Source organism: Magallana gigas, chromosome 6 (assembly GCF_963853765.1).
Source record: "Magallana gigas chromosome 6, xbMagGiga1.1, whole genome shotgun sequence".
Classification (NCBI taxonomy): Eukaryota; Metazoa; Mollusca; class Bivalvia; order Ostreida; family Ostreidae; genus Magallana; species Magallana gigas.
Window position 1 is genome coordinate 33,583,009 of NC_088858.1, and position 19,456 is coordinate 33,602,464.

Genomic DNA, 19,456 nt, shown 5'->3' on the forward strand with positions numbered 1-19,456 from the left:
ACCTGAGCAACAATTGCCTTATTCTGATCAAATTAGCATTACAGTATCAAAATATCTTGACAACTGAGTACAGTAGATCTTGCTAAAAAAAAATTGAAAATCTGCCAATTTTTATCCACCTCTTATTTTTTGGTAAATACCAAGCCCCTTTTGATGTTGTACCTCTAAGATTTTTCTCTATTCCTATATACCCCCCCCCCCCCATTTCGTGGCCCCACTATTCTCTAGGTAATCATGGTTTCATCAAACTTAAATCAACCTTTAATCTCATAACCTGTGCTTTCACACTAAGTACTGAGTTTTGGACCAAAAACTTTCCCAGAATATATTTAAAGATTTTCTCTATATATTCCTATGTAAAAATTCAAACCGCCATCACGGTCCCGCCCTACCACTAGGGACTGTGATTTTGCAAACTTGAATTTACACTACCCGAGGATGCCTCTACACAAGTTTAAGCTTTTCTGGCCAAATAGTCTTTAAAAAGAAGATTTTGAAAGATTTTCTCTATATATTCCTATGTAAAACTTGATCCCCCAATTGTGGCCCCACCCTACCCCCTGGGGACCATGATTTGAACAAACTTGAATCTACACTTCCTGAGAATGCTTCCATTTAAATTTGAGCTTTTCTGGCCAAATAGTTTTTGAGAAGAAGATTCTTAAAGATTTTCTCTATATATTCCTATGTAAAACTTGATCCCCCAATTGTGGCCCCACCCTACCCCCTGGGGACCATGATTTGAACAAACTTGAATCTACACTTCCTGAGAATGCTTCCATTTAAATTTGAGCTTTTCTGGCCTAATAGTTTTTGAGAAGAAGATTTTTCAAGATTTTCTCCATTTATTCCTATGTATAACTTGATCCCCCAATTGTGGCCCCACCCTACCCCCGGGAACCATGATTTGAACAAACTTGAATCTACACTACCTGAGGATGCTCCCATTTTAGTTTGAGCTTTTCTGGCCTGATAGTTTTTGAGAAGAAGATTTTAAAAGATTTTCTCTATATATTCCTATGTAAAACTTGATCCCCCTCTTGTGGCCCCTCCCTACCCCCGGGGACCATGATTTGAACAAACGTGAATCTGCACTACCTGAGGATGCCTCCACACAAGTTTAAGCTTTCTCGGCTGAATAGTTTTTGAGAAGAAGATTTTTGAAAAATACCAACAAATTTTTAATAATTCTCAATTATCTCCCCTTTAATAAGGGCGTGGCACTTCATTTGAACAAACTTGAATCCCCTTCACCTAGTGGTGCTTTATGCCAAATTTGGTTGAAATCTGTCCAGTGGTTCTTGAGAAGAAGATGAAAATGTGAAAAGTTAACAACGACGACGACGACAACGACAACGACGACAACGACAGACAACGGACAAATTGTGATCAGAAAAGCTCACTTGAGCCTTTGGCTCAGGTGAGCTAAAAAATCATGCCAAATTTCATTTTAAATATTTCTTTCTATCCCTTCTGCAACAGACACAAAATCAAATGAATAAACTTAAAAGTTATTTGATCTTGACATCAAATGACTTTGATATGTCATGGTCATGAAATTTCTCATGTTATGAGCAACTTTTAGGAATAATTTGATTTATTTAAACAATATTTTATTCAATATAATACATTGAATGGGATTAGACACAGCCTATTTTAGCCATCTACCTGATATTTTAGGAATACTATAAAATACTGATTAGTCTGGTGTTTGTGTAACAATTATGAACTGAAATTTGTGAACACGACATGTAAACACCATTTTGGTTCATATAGGGACAGACCAAAAGCAAATTCAATGGCAAAATACTGGGCATGTCCCATTTCCTACATATCGATAAAAGTTTAAAATAAATTTAATTGCACTGACATGTATAATGATTCAATAAGAGGCAACTCTATACTGCACAGAAAAAAAAAAGCCTGACAACAAAACAACGAATAATTATCCTGGAAAACATGGACAATGGATCCATATCTTTTGTAATAATAATGATAAAGTCAGTAGCAGATGGCATACCCAAATAGTCCTTGCAACAAAATATCCAATTCATAACAATAACATTTTTGGGGGGAATGAGAAAAATTACATATTTTACACCAATCCGCTATATAATCTATAACCTACATTTAGGGGCCTTATTGTTAATGAATACATAACATTATTTTCATTTCAAGGACAGATATGTTTTGTTTCTCTTCATGAGGACAGATTGCAAACAATGCAATGCCACTTGGACAGTTGTTAGTCAAGTAACAGTCTTTCCAACAGCTGTAAATCGTCATATTTTAAAAAAAAAAGAAACAAAAGAATGGCATCATTTCCCTCTCTAGTTAGACCAAAGCCATATATTCCCATGGTTTCTTTACACTTTAATCAATAAGATTGTAAATCACCATATATTTTAGGAAGACAAAAAAATACCCTACTTTCCCTCTCTAGTCATCTCCTTCAACTCTGGTCTGTAGATCTATACTTTTAATAATGGGGAAAATGAAAGCAGAAACTCTAGTTCATATTTTTTCTAGCTTCTCTCAATTTACTATTTTCTTCATTTATTTTTTTATTAAAAAAGTTGATGAAAAAAAAGGTTTATTTTAAATACTTATCATGGAAATCTTCAAAATTTGTGACTATATATAAATATAAAGACCCATCCATTTCTTATTATATCATCATGTGAGCAGTCCCATTTGCAGGTTAAGTGGTCTACGCACCATCGTAAGTGGAGCAGCAGACGTCAATGCTGGCCTTAACCCCTGTGTATCGCTCGGAGCAGACCCAGTGATTGTATTTGATGTAGAGGAAGAGGAAGTTTACACATGACAACTATTTAACCACACACATCAACTGTAGATGGTGATAAGACAGAGTATACCCTTCCTCTGCAGAACACTAGCATCCTGTCCCTTCAAGTGCACTTTTCTGATGTCTCTTTTTTTTTTATCTTGGTATGTAAACAAACTATCCATTTCTTGGGCAACAAAGGTGACTTTGTCTCTTTATGTAAAATGAATTTACATAATATACTGTATATTTGTTTTAGATACAGATCTTCAACAAATATTCAGATAACATTTTTGATATTTTTTAAAAATATGAAGGTCTTAATACGTACTGTAATGCGGCTAATGCCTGAAGTTAAATTACATTGTAATACATGTAATGCTTTTTTCACTAATAACTAGACATCATTGAAACGGACACCACAATAAAACAGCACCATAATGATTATGGACATTACCATGATAATAATTTTACTTAAACTCCTTACAACTTCACCTAAAGATTTTAGTACATGTATATTCTTTATTCAACAAGCACTCTTTAGTGAAGTAAAAGGCAGATAAGGCCAATAGGATAGAAAGTAAGGACCAAACGAGAAATTACAAAGTAGTCTGCTATGACCTTGACATATGACCTAAAAATTTGTTTCAAGGTTACTGCAAATCCTTAACTTGCAGGCATACATGTGGTAGGTGGGACCAAGGGTAGAGAAAATATGGATTTCAAAGACATTTTTACCTTTGACCTGGAAACTTATACAAAATCACTGTACACCTATTACTAACAAGCAACCTTTAAATGAAGAAAAGGAGCTGAGGGGAGCAAAACATTGTCCTGAAAAGGACTGTTCACATAGGCCTATGACCTTGACCTTTGACCTAGACACTTAAATCAAAGTCTTTGCCTACCCTTCACACAAATATGAGACGGATTATGCCAACCAAAGGTATTTAAATTTGAACCTGTAACAGGTCAAATGGACAGAAGGAAGAACGCATAGACTAATCACTATAGCACATGATAGAGTGGCCCTAATGACTTATAGTTGAAACAAAATTATAGTTTGACGTACAATTCTGTACTAACAAGGTAGAGGTCATACTAGCTTGACGTCATATTGAACACCAAAATTGATTAACTCATGTGGGATTCACTTACCACAAACAAAATGGCCATGCAGTAATACTCCTTTGCGAGGAAAATTGATGGAAGTTCTGGGAAATATGACGCAACATCAATTATTTTAAAAATGTTGTAATATTTAATTGCCCTGCAAAGAGCACTACTGGTTATCGTGTATCGTGAAAAGGTTAATGAGTCAGAAAGCATAATTGAAAGTTCAACATGAAATAACATTTTGTAATTTGTGGATAACATTAATAAAATATTTTTGAAGGGCATCATGGGCATAGCACTGTTTCAATATATGTCAGCAATTTCTACATATAAGTGTAAATGGAAAATCAAATATTAATATCCTAGGTGTAAAAAAGATTATAAAGAAACTAATGTTTTTCAAAAATATTCATATTAAGAATTTGATCTTTAATGAATTAAAAAATCATGACGAAGAATATGCCTCTTTGGCATCATTACTGAATAATGTATACAAGGTTATTTTCACCCGTGTAATTTTCCCCCTTCTACACTTGCAAACAGTTTTGCCTCGTCTTGAATTCACCCAGACACAGTTGTTTTTAAATAAAATTAATTGAAGACATTGGAATTCACAGAGTCTTAAATTCGCCCGTTAACAACAAGAGCGAAAGGGGTGAAAATAAAACAGGGGCGAATATTTCCCTGTATACACTATATATGTATACTAGAATAATGCTGTATACATAAGACCCTTCTGTCCCAAATATTATGGGACCTAAGTTTAACCTAAACTTGGGTCAAAATTTCAGTCATTCTCCGTGATCTCCAAAATGCTTATAAATTAACAGATTGTCACCTCAAATGTGATAGACAAGAAAGAGAAACATTCGTAAGTTGCATTTTGAATCTAAATGACATGTTTTGGTTCATAAAGCATGAAAACATTTATAATTATACATTGTTTTTTGTTTTTAATCACTACATTTTTACTGATGTGACGTCTTTGCATTTACATGTAGCATGTGCAAAATGTACTTACTTTATTTTTCCAATATATTTTCAATGGTATAGGGTATGCCTTTTCAATGGTAATGATTCTAATAGCTGAACATTTATACGTGCATTTGTCTTTGCTTGAATGTGTCAGTTTATTAGTTTATCAATGCAGTAGTTCTTCCAGATGAAATTTCATCTGCACACCATGTACACTTTTCAAGAGACATATGCTGGTCATAAATCTAGCTACTTGATTTTCAAGTGCTCTAATATAGTTTTATATCATGCATCACATGAATGTCTTAAATCTTTTAAAAACCTGGTTGAAGTTTTTAAAAGTTTTTGTCTTTTCATCTATATTTTTTTTTTTGGTGGGGGGGGGGGGGGTTTGATTTCTTTTAGAGAGGGTTTGGTGGATTATTAGAATTAAACAATATCTGAATGTATTTTAAAGTGTTATGTATGTGCATCTAGTAGGTAAAACTTTGAATTGTCAATAATAATCAAAATACCCCTTTAAAAATGACCAAGATCTTCAACTACCTTTCCTAATGACAACAACTGTAATGATATACATGTACCTAAAATGCACTATATATAATATGCATTTGAATGGGGAAAAAATCTGTAATTATTATTCCAAACAAAATGCTATATAAATTACAATGCTAGTGTTATACCATGTTGATAAAACATTATATCTATATACAGTCAAACCTTGTTATCTTGAACACCATGCAACAAAGAAAAAACATTTACTTTTTAAAGGATTCGAGATATAGGGGTAAAATTATTGAAATAATAGTATGTTGGAACTTTCAACTCACTTTGACATAACAATGGTATTCAAGAAATTATAGTTAATTAAGTCTTCCAAATCACTTAGAAAAATCTATGGTATGTGTTCCAGATACCAATGCTAAAGTTCAACTGCATGATTTATATCTAAATAAGCTGTTAGATTAAATTTTAATTCAATCTACATCACTTTTTGACATACCTATGGTATTCGAGATACCAAGTTCTGGTTTCCATAGTTCAACTGTATGATTTATATACCTTAACAAGAGCTTGATGGATTTTGTCCACAGGAAGAACGATGTTGGAATTCTTTTTGCCCTTCTCCAGAGCTGTGTTGGCGTCCCTGTTGGCCCACTTGTCGATGGGGTCGGGGAATGTCTTGTTGACCCTCTCCGTCACGTCCTGTACAGAGTGGGGCTGGCAGGCACACAGCGTGCCCAACAGACTGATGATCAGGCTCTCTATATACTCTAAGGCATCCTCTTTTGCAATCAGTGAGGGGTGGACTTGGTGCAGAACCTGTCAATGAATGATGAAGGTATAAACATAAAAAGTTAACAAGTGGTCTATATTTCACCTTAACCTTTTCCTTTACAAATCGATAATCAAATATGTAATGAATAATATCTATATCAATATTGCTATAAACTTTTAAAAGAGAAAATGTCAACATTTTAGAAAAAAATAAGTTATCAATATTTAAAGTTAAGATGCTAGTTAACATGATTAAGACATGTATAAGTGTGTATAATAACTATCAATTAACATTTCTTAAATTTTAATGAATTTTGTTTTGAAGATGGAAGAAGAACAGAAAGAAAAGAAGAAGAATATTTTTTAACAACATAATATGTAAGCATTTAATTAATTGATCTTTTTTACACTTGATCTATTTTTCAATAGCATACACATGTTCAGTGGTCATTCAATAAACTGAAAATGACCTCTATGTCATTTTTTTTTTTAAATGGTTTGAGCATCAAAGTCAAGAGAGTTGATGCAACTTCTGTATTTTACCTAAAAGCCTTGAACCAGGCCAATAGAGTTTTCTAGCAGAAGCTAGCAGGGGAGAAAAGTAAAGAGGGATGAGATCATGATCGAGAGATATCTTCTACTAATTTACGATATGTCTTGAAAGAACTCAAGATATATAAGAATCCAGCTAAGTACAAACCAGCTATACTCTGTCCCAAGTTTCTGCTTCCAACATTTTTTGCTTAATATTTTGAAAACCATAAATTATAATATTTTTGTGTCCAAAATACGTTCATCCACTAGAATGGAAAAAGTCCAAATTTTTTTTTCGAAAAGCCCCCTCTACCACTTCAGGTTTCACACAACCAACAATTTAAATTCTAAGGGGATTTTCCATTGCAAACCACATGAAAAGTACCAAGATGACAACACTGAAAAATGGTGCGAGGTGTGTCAAGTACTTCAAAAGTAAACGGAGAAAAAAATCTAAAATTCCCCTTTTATAATTCTCTGTAAAAATAAGTTTTCATCCATGTTCATTTCTGCGGGTAAAAATAGATAGAGTATCAAGAAAGAATTCTTGGATTTTTCCCCTTGTATCAATTTCAATTGTACTTCTTTAATAGGTATGTGTATTCTCGTTAGAATTTGTCAAAAAAAACAGTAACGGCTTGGAAAACTATGGCCCTAGCTTTTACAACTTTCAAAAGTATATGTAATACATCTTAAACTCTTTATCATTCAGCAAGCCAAGTCAAAAACAGAGTCATCCTACTAGATACCAACAATTTTTGTATGTAATTGGAAAATATATGACAAACAAAATGTTCAGAAACTCTGACAGTCCGATTAGTGTAATATGTTTTGTTGATACTATAATTCTTTTTTTTTAAATATGTCAATTTTGTTGACTAAAGGAAAGTAACATTTCCTGAATTGAACTACAAACGAGGAACCCTTTTTGATCACAGCATAATAAAATATAGATATCCATAGACTGTAAATTCTGAAGACTTAATATATAAGATGAATACAGTAAATATTATATTGTATTCCAAAAACTTACATTTTCAAGAGCTTGGACAAAAATACCCTTCCACTCTTGTGCGTTGAAGTTTTCAGGAAGACTTGGAGGAAACATTCCTGATGTTTATTATTGATCCTTAATTGACAAGTTCATGAAACCATGATGACTTATTGTTTCTTTTTGCATAAATATTCTACAGAAGTGAATAAGCCAACATGACCTTCAACTTCGCACAAATTGTGTATATTTATGTTGTAATTCAGACAACTGCCTCATGGCAGTTGCATACATAGTGACTCTAAAAACAATATACATCACATTTTGTAACCACGACTGCTATAACAATGAGATAAAATTGCCTTTTCGATAGAGCTTCCGCAAATCCCGAACAGGAAGTTAATTTGTCAAGTGCTACTGCGCATGCTTCGCACCTGACCTCCTAAAATCTTTTATTATTGATTTTTTTCTCTTCATTCGAACATTTACAAAAACCAAAGCATTCCAAAATATGTGGTTTTAATATAAAAATAGTAGAATACTTTTGAAAAAACTTATTTAAACCGCTCAAACGGCTTCCTTTTTGGAAATAAACATCGCGATTCTATTCGGAGTAATTTACTATCGGTAAATCCCGAAACACTCCGGTAGCTGGTGAGAAAGATTTGACATGACAAGCGGGGAGGAACAACGTCAAGTAATATTGGCGCTGGGCAAATCCTTCGCACAGTGCACAGATTTTGATTTATGGGGACAGCCTATTGAAGCTATAGATGGCTACAAAAGGTGATTTTTTTGTTTGAATGAATACATATAACGAGGTGAATGGCCATGGAATTTGTCCACATGTAAAATGCACAATATACCTGTTTAGTGTTTACACATGTGTATGTTATGAGAGAAAAGGAGTTATGTATGTGATAAATGTACAAACTTTCATGTTAAGGGTATTGATAACAACTTTTCTTTAATCTAATGTCTAAATCCAAATTTGCTAGGTTTGCATATTGCCCACACAGAAATATAATTATATTTGCATTCAGGACACCGGCATTATAGGATGGCAGAAATATCTGATAATAACCAGACAGAGATTTAAACCCATTTCCCCCTTAATTCCTGGTCCAGTGCTCTACTAACTGAGCAATCTGAAACGTGTTCAGCAGAATGAACGCTAAAGTTAGTTTTGCAAGTAAAAGGAAATTTGGTGAGCGCAAGCTTGTGAGCATTCGCTCTGTTGAACACGCCTCTGGTGCTGGCCATCAAACCAGTTTGGCCTGTTACATTCTTCGGGTTGCCTCATAAATGATCATAGCACCAAATGTAACAGTATGGGAAAGAAAAGACGGACCAGACCAAGTTCAAACCCAGGCCCCCTGAATCTCTAGTCATGCAGTTTACCAACTGAGTTAATTATCTTGCGCTGACAAACCAATTTGACCGTCACAAAATAATGTGTGAATGATATTCATACAATGTTTTATATGTACAGTACCTAATCTCAGAGTCTGAAGAATAAAGATTTCTCTTAAATGTGCTATATATAGGTTGACACAAGGTAGACACAAACAGATTTGATTTAAATAATTATACCTTTTCCTCTGAATCAATGAGTTGAAACATATATACATATATTATAAAGATGTGCAGGCTGTTTATTTTGACGTGTACCGGTAGTCCTTTTAGCTGACCTTCTCAGCAACTATGATTGAATTACCTACACATAAATTTTATGTACATTGGTACCTTAAACATGTTATATAATTAAATATCAATGACAAAAATGAAAAATGTTTTACCTTAAGAAAAATGTTATTGGCAATGCATGATCTCTTTTTTGTAATGTGATCAATCGATAACTCTAGTCCTCAAAAGGCAGACATATTCTTAACAGGTAATTCTATCAATGAAATTCATTTAAAAATCGATGAAATTCATTTAAAACATGTTGTCATTATACTGAAAATTCATCTGTTCAACTGTAGACAGGTATTAATTGACATATTTGTTAACATTTGCAGGCTTTCAAAACAACTCGATGATTTAGCCAATGCAGATTCTTCCTTATTCTCAGACGAACAAAAGGTATGTTAATCACCATTCAGGAGCTACCAGTACATGTGATACCCTTTTTTTTCCTTTAAATTTCAAATAAATTATATAAGGTATCATATATTATATCTTGCTCTACCTGCCATGAGATGTCATTTAAGGTACCTAACTACATCAAGGCTTATACTTTTTAAGGCAATTCGTCACAATATGGCAATATAAATGATTGTGAAATTGTTTGTATCGAACGATTGAATATCACTGTAGCATAGTGGTTAAATTAACGTATCAGACTTGTGAACCACAGATCCCGAGTTCAAATCTACCTTAAAGGCTTTTGTTCATATTTATTGAATCAAATTTCAGAAAGTCATGTTTTTTTCCAATAAATATGATAAATTGCATAATGGTTTTTTTTGCCTGCTTGACTTGTATACTTAGTGTGCAATATATTGTATTTCATAATCAAGTCGTTTTCTGATGAGTTGAACAAAATTTTTAAGGCGAGGTGTGCCACCTTAAATATATGCTATTAAATGCAATTTAGTTCTGATATATGGATGGTTTTGAAAAATCGTTGACTGATTTGAATGCATTTCTTTCCAAATTTTGCAGAAAGTCCTAAGGAAGATTGGGATATGCTTGGATCTGAGATGCAAAGCTTTACAAGTGGGTAAATCTGTTCTTGTTCACAAAATTTGTTTATCAAAAATTCAGAGAAATCCATAATTACCTATTTCATAAAATGGAAATTTGTCAAAACATTTTCATTTGCTTTCTTTTCTGTCTTTTTCCTTCTTGGAATTATTTGGTATTATGTTGTTAAAGGACATGGCTTTATACACATGTTACTGTAATAAATGTATGTTAATTATCATGTATTCTGGTCATTTTTCAAAAAAAAATAAAAGGGCAAACATTGCCATTTGTATTTTTTCACATAATTATCTACAATTGGTTTAAAAATGTACTGCCAAAGTAGTGATGATATTAAAGTGTGATAAAACCCATGATCGGTATCAGACAATGCATTAGCCCTTCTGGGTTCTTCGGCTTCCTCCTACATCAGTGACCCCCTTGCGCTAACATCAGTGTCAACAAAATATACACTGTATTAATATAAGTTGTACAACTTGATTATTAATTAATCTTTGTAAAATGAATAAAGTTCAAGATTTTTTTAACCATCAGATTTTATGAAGTAGCTTGTATTCATTTTTTTTTTTTAATTTTCATTAGGCACCAGATACTATCAATGGAATACTTTTAGATGACTTGAAGAAAATAGGAAATAGTAAGTAACCATGGTAACCTATCTTCTCAGACACAACAACTTTCTACTGCATTGATCAAAAATAATATAACTAGTTTTTCTATTTATTCAAAACGCACCAATGAGTTATTCCTATTAAATTCATTTCCTTTCATACTTGATATACTGAACATTTTGACCTGAGAAAACTATAGATTAATTTTTTTTTGCCTTATAGAACAAAAATACAAGAACAAAATACACCTGGTTATGCATGAAGTTCAGGAACCTTACATTGTTTTTTTTTTAAGCTCTAGACAGCATTTTGAACCAGAGGTGTCGAGATTTTCCTGTAGATGTAATAGCAGCTCAGCTCCAGACTCGAACTCTTCCTAACTCTCAGAACAGGTCTGTATGTTGTTATCTTCATAACAAATAAATGAAAGATTTGAAACATCTTTATTTTCTTTTGTGATACATATATCACTGACAACAAACTAGAATTAAAACATCATGCTGACAACATACTTTGTTGATGCTAGACACCATGGGTGATTAGGTTTGTCTGTGAAATAAGAAAATAATATGGTATGTTCCAAACTTCCAGCAAAGAATGGGCAAATGTGATTTCAATTTCTAATTGAAAGGTCATTCTGAAGTGACTGCATATGGGATGTTGGATATCTTACTTTACCTTTTTTTTGTCGATTTACTGATATTACTTAGACATGAGTATCTGTAGGTGTAAAAAAGAAATATGAATTATTTCAGAGCCCAAGAGAGTGATGATTTGGATGAAGACAAACAGGGATCTAGAGGTACATATATTTTTAATTAATAGGAGTGTTCAACTGTATTAATGACATTTTTCTTAAATGCAGTTCATTTAAACAATAAAATGCTCTCTTTGGTGATTAATGCAGGATATGAAGGTGGTGACAGTGCAAAAAAAAAAATACATAATCCTTGTGAGCAGGTTACATAATTTTTTCTGCAATGATCACTACCTTCATAACTTGCATGAATCATCAATTTACATCTGTTTTTTAAGAAGTTAATAAATCGATAATAAAAATTAAGAATAATATATGAAATTATTGTTAATGTACATCAGTATGTTACCGGAAAGAAACAGCCAAATCATCTCTTATGGGAATTGAGTCTGACATCATCATGATTATGTAGTGCAGTCCATGATTTTGTTTAGGTCACTGTATGTTTCAAGCAATCGATAAACGGGGTGTGTAGATTTTAGTCCTGTCAGTTTCCAGTCAATGTCAGTCACTGTATGTTTAGAACAATTAAAAACAAGGGGTGTGGATATCAATCTGGCTGTTTCTCTAGCTATGAATCAACTATAAGTCTCTGTAAGAAATTGAGGGAATTATACTCAGTTAGATGTAAATATACTACCGTAATATGAATATATAATGATTCAGCATTGTTGTTTCAACTTTCATGAAAACTTGAATGGTATATAACTGAATGGTAACTTGATAAAAAAAAATGTGGTAATTTTATCATTATGTTTTAGCTAAAGGGAGCTTGCTACCAAGACCTTTAGCTTACAGTGGAATGAAAGTCCTCACTGTAAAGATAGAGAAAATAGGACTGAAAGATGCCACCCAGTTCATCGAGCCCTATATCACAGTGTCAGTGAAAGGTGAGTTACTTTAATTACTGTCTAAGAAATTTAGGGTTCTTTAGAGACTTTCTTTATGAAACTTTTGCAGCAAATATTCATATTGCATTTTTGTTCAGAGATTCCTCAAGGACCCTCTGTGCTGAAATCTTTTGTCTGATATTGTTTGCCTTGAATATATTTTCCCCAAATTTGGCAATCTGTCTTAACCTTCATCAACATTGTGCCTCGGTATAATTGGAATTCAAAGTGTAAAAAAAAATCCTTGTCTTGAGCATACTCTTATTGAGCATGCTAAAAAAAACTTGTGTTAATCCATCTATAAAATTCCAGATATGATGGGAGCAGATCTGACAACATCACAAGACACACCAGTGGCTTCAAAGAAAGAGAACAAATGTATTGTTTTCAATGAAGAGGTCCACATCCAGAAATCCTTGGAAAGTCTTCCTAATGGTAAGTCCAATGGAATGCATCAGCTGTTGTATTATGATTTTAAGACTATAGAAAAGGATGTAAAAAGAAATAATTAAATAATATTAAACAAAAGTTTGAAATGTAATATTTCACTTCCTTTTAAAGCTTATGAGGAGGAGTGCATTGATAAAAATGATAGCATAATATGGTAAAAAATGGGACATTTTTACTAACAACATAGGGATTTTTCTATTGGTATAGTGGTTATATGGTTCACTAGTGCCAGTTTTATTTTCAGCATACATGTACATTGCTGGTAAGAATACATGTTATGTACGTAATAAATAATATTAAGTACGGTACACCTGTCGTAGTTCTGGGGAAAGAAATTTTTTTATGCCCCACTTCGGTTAAAGAGGGTTAATTCATTTGTTTAGCACTTGTCAGTTGGTCTGTTGGTAGATCAGGTAATTCAAATAAGTGTTACAGAATAAGAACTTTTTGCTGATCAGACAAAACAAAAACCACTTTGTTGACAGGCTTATAAGGAATATGTGACCCTTATTGATGTTTTGGTCTTGAGGTCAGAGTCAAAGCACCGAACTACGCTTTCATAACATAGGAAGATGTTGTCTGCTCAGTATGTTGAGGATATTGTGAATTAAAGAATTAACTAATTTCAAAATTGTGTAAGAGGGCACATTTTCTTTGAGGTTGGAGGGCATTTACTTTTAAAACATTTCATATTTTATTATATGGTGCAGATGAATGCATTTATTTGTCTTTTTCTTTTGGAAAGGAATACTTTTTCTTTATTGTCCAGTTTCACATTTATTTTACTAATGTTTTTCAAAGATGTTGAGATATGCCACTTGTAATTGTTGTTCTATATGGTTTAGTCTAAAATATATTGGTATCATCATATTTTCCTAATATCATCATTATTTTTTAAATACAGTGTAACTGCTCTTGGACAAGCCATATCAATCAGATGAACATATTTACAATGTATACCAGCATTCATTGATTTTCCCTATTAGATAATACACTTGTTAAGCTATTCAATTAGTTTCATTTTTTGCAGGGTTTTCAATATTTTTTGAGTTCAAACATTTTAAACCAAAGAAAAACATCATTAGTACGAAGTGCTGGGCATTTATGGAGAAGGATGAGATTAAGGAAGGACCTGTGGCTCTAGAGCTGTAAGTAACCAATGCAGCTCTTTTTGAATTACTGATATCCTACTGTAAACTTACTACATTTGGCTGTGTATTCTATTTAGCGCTTTTGGCGGAATGTGGTTTCCGCTAAATCAAGTACATCGCTAAATGCAATGCATAGATGTATAAGAATATAGTTACATTCAGGAAAACACTAACTCAAATCCACAAAAAATTGTGCAAAAAATAATTTCTGCCAAATATGGTACACACCAAAAGTAATATGTGTACAGTACTTTTTTGAGCATTTAGTTTTTCTTTCTTTGGTCCCCATTAATATTTTAATTTATAATTATTATGTTTTGGCAAGTTAGTCATGAGTCATATTGAAGGCAACAGACACTAGTGAAAACACTTATTTTACATTTGTTAATAATAGTAAATACATAAGGAATAAGGAATCATTCTTTGAGGATTATGAGGTGATAATTTTGGTCGCGGCGTGATCAAATCCAATAAAGCCCAAAGGGCTTATTATGATAGATTTGATCACGCCCCGACCGAAATTATCACCTCATAATATTCAAAGAATGATTCCTTATTACTTATATTTATATAATTATACCCCCCGCAAACGAAGTTTGGGGGGGTATATAGGAATCACCTTGTCCGTCCGTCCGTCTGTCCGTCTGTCTGTTCGATTCGTGTCCGGTCCATATCTTTCTTATGGAGAAACATTAGAAGTTCTTACTTCGCACAAAGATTGCTTATGATGTAAGGGTGTGTCATGACCTTGACCCAAGGTCATTCGGGCAAGGTCAAGGTCACTGGCAGAAAAAGTGCAAAATTCGTGTCCGGTCCATATCTTTCTTATGGAGAAACATTAGAAGTTCTTACTTCACACAAAGATTGCTTATGACCTAAGGGTGTGTCATGACCTTGAACCAAGGTCATTCGGACAAGGTCAAGGTCACCGACAGAAAAAGTGCAAAATTTGTGTCCGGTCCATATTTTTCTTATGGAGAAACATTGGAAGATTTTACTTCGAACAAAGATTGCTTATGACTTAAGGGTGTGTCATGACCTTAACCCAAGGTCATTCGGGCAAGGGCAAGGTCACTGACAGAAAAAGTGCAAAATTCGTGTCCGGTCCATATCTTTTTAATAGAGAAACATTGGAAGTTCTTACTTCACACAAAGATTGCTTATGACCTAAGGGTGTGTCATGACCTTGACCCAAGGTCATTTGGACAAGGTCAAGGTCAATGGCAGAAAAAATGCAAAGTTCTTGTCTGGTCCATATCTTTCTTATGGAGAAACATTGGAAGTTCTCAGTTCACACAAAGATTGCTTATGAGCTAAGGGTTGGTCATGACCTTCACCCAAGGTCATTTGGGCAAGGCCAAGGTCACTTGCAGAAAAGTGTAAAACTCGTGTCCAGTCCATATCTTTCTAATGGACAAGTATTGGAAGTTCTTAATTCACATCTAGAATGCTTATAACCCGAGAGTGTGTCATGACCTTGACCAAAGGTCAATTGAGGAAGTTCAAGGTCATTGTTAAAAAAAAAAATCGGTCTCAGTATACCAATAATTCAAAATGTTTATATTAAGTGGCTGCTTGACATGTGGAATTTTGTTTGATTCGAGTCATGTTTGTAAACATAAGGATGCAAATGTCCTCATGCATTAACAGTTAACTTGAACTAAAATGGAATTTAAAGAATACAAATTGGTTTGTGTACTCATATAAGCATTAAAAAATAGAGCAGTTGTTATTTATAGAAAATGGACGATGAAATAGATTCATCCAATATTTCTATAATAGAAAAAAAACATGAGTTATGATTTTTTCTTAGCGGGGGGTATCAATTGTGAGCTTGCTCACAGTACCTCTAGTTTTAATTAACCATCATACGATTATAAATAAGCAAACCCGCTGGCGCCTCAATTTGGCTTCTTTTGAAGTTATGGGTTTTATAGTACAAAATCGATACGTAGTGTTATCACATGCAAAGACACTGGAAAATGTAAATATATTTAAATAAATAATATATGTGTTTAGTCGCTGTCATATAGTAATGGAAAACTTAGTGAAAGATGAAGGAAGGGGTCAATATTGATCTCTTCCTTAAACCAGTCCTGTATTGCTCACTGTATTAACTACATGATATTGTATCTGGACCCTTACTGTACGTGTAAACTACATGATATTGCTTTGCTTTATTTTAACAGATACCAGAAGCCTGCTGACTACAAAAGGAAACAAATCAAATTGTTAACAGTCAAGCCTCTATATCTTCACCTGAAAGTCATTTTCAATACATAATGAAAGAATACTGCATCTGTCGCTTCCACATAATGCCAATAATATGAGACTCTTTTATTACAGAAAGCATTTTGAAATGTTTATTTTTGTTGATGGATTTATGTGGGTTTTTTTATTAAGATTTCAATTTTTTGAATTTTTGACGAAGAGGATGATGGATTTATATCTATTTTTAAAAATTACAGGGTTTTTATGTATTAAATAAACATGTATGTTTCAGTCATATTTTTTGCATGTAAATGTATGTGACTGTTATTGATAATTGGTATATGTAAATGTAAACATACAGACTATGTTCAGTAAGTGTAAAGGTTACAATTTGTTCATTAGTAAAGTAAATTAAATACCGTGTCAATAAAACTGTAGATGTATTTAACTACTCAACAATACAACCATCTGCAGGTGTTTTATACATTATTTTGTTTTTGAATAACATGACTTGTTTTTGAGAAGAAAATACAATGGATTGTAGATTTTTATGTTATGTGTTTGAAAGGAAATCTTTATAAAAATAGAATATTTGAATCTTGATATGGTCTTGGAAATTTACTAATGCAGGGAAAATCTTGGTAAATTACTATAACTACTGGTCCTTGAATACTGGTAAAAAGTTATATAACAGATCTGGCCCCACTGTCACCAACTTTCCTCAGGTTAAGACTAAGCCTCAAGTGTGAGTTTTTACCTCAAATTCATACACTTTTCTTTTAAGGATCTGAGTTGAGGACTGAATTGAGTCACAGAGTGACTTGAATATTTTGGTGATAATGGGGCAAGGTCTTATTATGTGAAACATTTACATGCATTACAAAACGGCATTTGTTTGAGAAAAAAATACCTACATAAATGTACTGATACAGTATTTATTTTTAAAGGGTTGTATATGTCTCAAGGTGTGGCATTTTCTAATAATTCAGCATTCCAAGCATTTTATTTTTATATGTAGTTGTACAGTTCGATATTGATGTCTTGTAGAATTTAAGAACCATTGCAAAGAACTTTTTTAATACTTGACTTCAATTTTTAAGTTCATGTAATTTTTGGGGTTTTTAAATTTCTTATTTCATTGACTTATTATTCAGGTGAATTTACATTCCAATTCAATCATTCAGCATCTTGAATTTTGTAAAACTTAATATAAATTGATATATTAATTATTATTTTTTTGAAATGTTATACAATCATAATCAATTCCAACTGTATTATGTTTTGTGATATTTTGCTTTATAATGATTTTACTTTTTTGATTTAATACTGCTGTAAACATTTTCTGTATGTCTCTCTGATGACAGTCATTTTACTATGGGGTCTTTGTGAATGGTTTCCGTCCAATGTGTTCAGGTGTTAAAATATCAATTTGAAATGTTTTTTATAACGTTGAGGTGCTTTTATTTTATATAAAAATTTGATTTGAAATTTTTTTTTTGAAGGTGGTGGAACCGTATGATTTGAATTGTATACCCCCATCATTTTTTTAAGTGTTCTAGATTAAATATGAATGTTCATGGATAGATCTGATGTTTTTACTTTTTTTATGATTGCACTTTGTTAATGCACAACAATGTGGCCATTATTTTGTTATGCAGTTACTATACAAGTGTGTATTAAGAGGTTGAAGACACAATTTACATGCAATTGTGCATATGTTATACAATCATGACATTTTTTTTCTTACAATTTACAAAGTGACTATGATTCTATTATTACTGGTAGCCAATGTCTCAATAAGCATCATTTTCTTTAAAAATATTTGAGGAGTTTAAGATGTAGAATCATTGATTCAAAATCTCTCTCTCTCTCTCTCTCTCTCTCTCTCTCTCTCTCATCTATATATGTTCAAGCTTTTTGCATAATATATCATTTATTTCTATTTCCAACATAAAGAATGAATGTACTATAAAAATCAATAACAAATTGAGAATATAAATGTTCTGATAATATTCAAAACTTAGTTATTTTAATCAAGTAGATGTAGGTAATGTATGATTCCATATGTGAATCTTAATTTGGACCATGCCTCTTTTATGAAAAGTATTACACTTAATGAATAAAAGAATTTATGTAAAGAAATTGGTAATAAACAAATATTATATACATGTTACTGTCTTGTTTCTGGTAGAGCAGTATAACTATATTAACACTTTCAATTCTATAATTTATATTTAATTGTACTACTGCAGAGACATAAATAACATGTCTCTTATACTCAACTAGGAAGAAATTTAAGCATTCTGTTGTCTGCTTAACACCTCAATACATATAAGGTTTACAGCTTAACATTTTATGTAATCTTTTTACCGTAAGTTTAACCATAAAATTTTAAATGTATTTTTTTTTTATCTATTAATTAAAATATGAATACAGTGTATTAATACATAACACTAGACTAGTCTTTATATATAAATATGTTATTTTACATGTGTATACATGTCTGGATTTAATGATGAACTTATTGGTTATTGATAACATGCAGTTCTTTTAATTAATATAATACAAATGAAAATACTTTCATTGAAATTTTGATACAAGAATAGCCCTATATAAGTTACTGTAGCAATATCTTGAGTTTAAAAATATTCCTCAAAATCAACTTTAAACCATTAACAAAGTATGGTCATGGCCAGTATTATTTATGCTTTTTTAAAATTTATAAATGCTATTCTTCTGAAACATGTAGAAATTATGTCTGATTCAGTATTGGTCAATATTTTATACTTGTCAAATCATTTTAATTTAAGTACATGTTTGATGTATTACATATATGCATATACATACATGATTTAGATTAATTTTTGGTGACTTTTTTTTAAAAATTGGACTTTATATACATGTATATATCATATGGTGTGTATTTTTCATTTTATTTTTTTGCTTTTTTATCCTGTTTAAAAATAAGTTATAATTAAAAAGATATAATTCAATA

General features: G+C 32.2%; 2 protein-coding genes across 3 annotated transcripts in view; one reads left to right on the forward strand and one right to left on the reverse strand.

Annotated features, from left to right (window-relative positions):
* Positions 1–8,064, reverse strand: part of LOC105347925 (son of sevenless homolog 2) — a 22,375-nt gene extending 14,311 nt beyond the window's left edge. Inside the window, 2 exon segments of the mRNA XM_011457177.4 lie at positions 5,942–6,202; positions 7,725–8,064. Of these exon segments, the coding sequence (XP_011455479.3) occupies positions 5,942–6,202; positions 7,725–7,799 (336 nt within the window). The 5' untranslated portion in view covers positions 7,800–8,064.
* Positions 6,082–18,406, forward strand: LOC105347924 (axin interactor, dorsalization-associated protein). Of its 2 annotated transcripts, XM_034468965.2 has the most exons (11): positions 6,082–6,221; positions 6,483–6,535; positions 9,704–9,767; positions 10,350–10,403; positions 10,974–11,028; positions 11,298–11,394; positions 11,758–11,804; positions 12,521–12,649; positions 12,962–13,084; positions 14,130–14,247; positions 16,440–18,406. In XM_034468965.2, coding segments are annotated over exons 2-11 (783 nt in total). In that variant the 5' UTR covers positions 6,082–6,221; positions 6,483–6,533; the 3' UTR covers positions 16,534–18,406. The 2 variants fall into 2 exon arrangements, with proteins under 2 accessions (XP_034324856.2, XP_011455477.3); XM_011457175.4 differs by lacking the exons at positions 6,082–6,221; positions 6,483–6,535 and adding an exon at positions 8,165–8,468.
* Positions 18,407–19,456: the final 1,050 nt, after the last annotated feature.

Coding starts and splice junctions, on each gene's coding strand:
- LOC105347924 (XM_011457175.4), top strand. CDS start 8,353: ATGACAAGCGGGGAGGAACAACGTCAAGTAATATTGGCGCTGGGCAAA. Junction 9,768..10,349: donor TATTCTCAGACGAACAAAAG/GTATGTTAATCA, acceptor CAAATTTTGCAG/AAAGTCCTAAGGAAGATTGG. Junction 13,085..14,129: donor CTTGGAAAGTCTTCCTAATG/GTAAGTCCAATG, acceptor CATTTTTTGCAG/GGTTTTCAATATTTTTTGAG.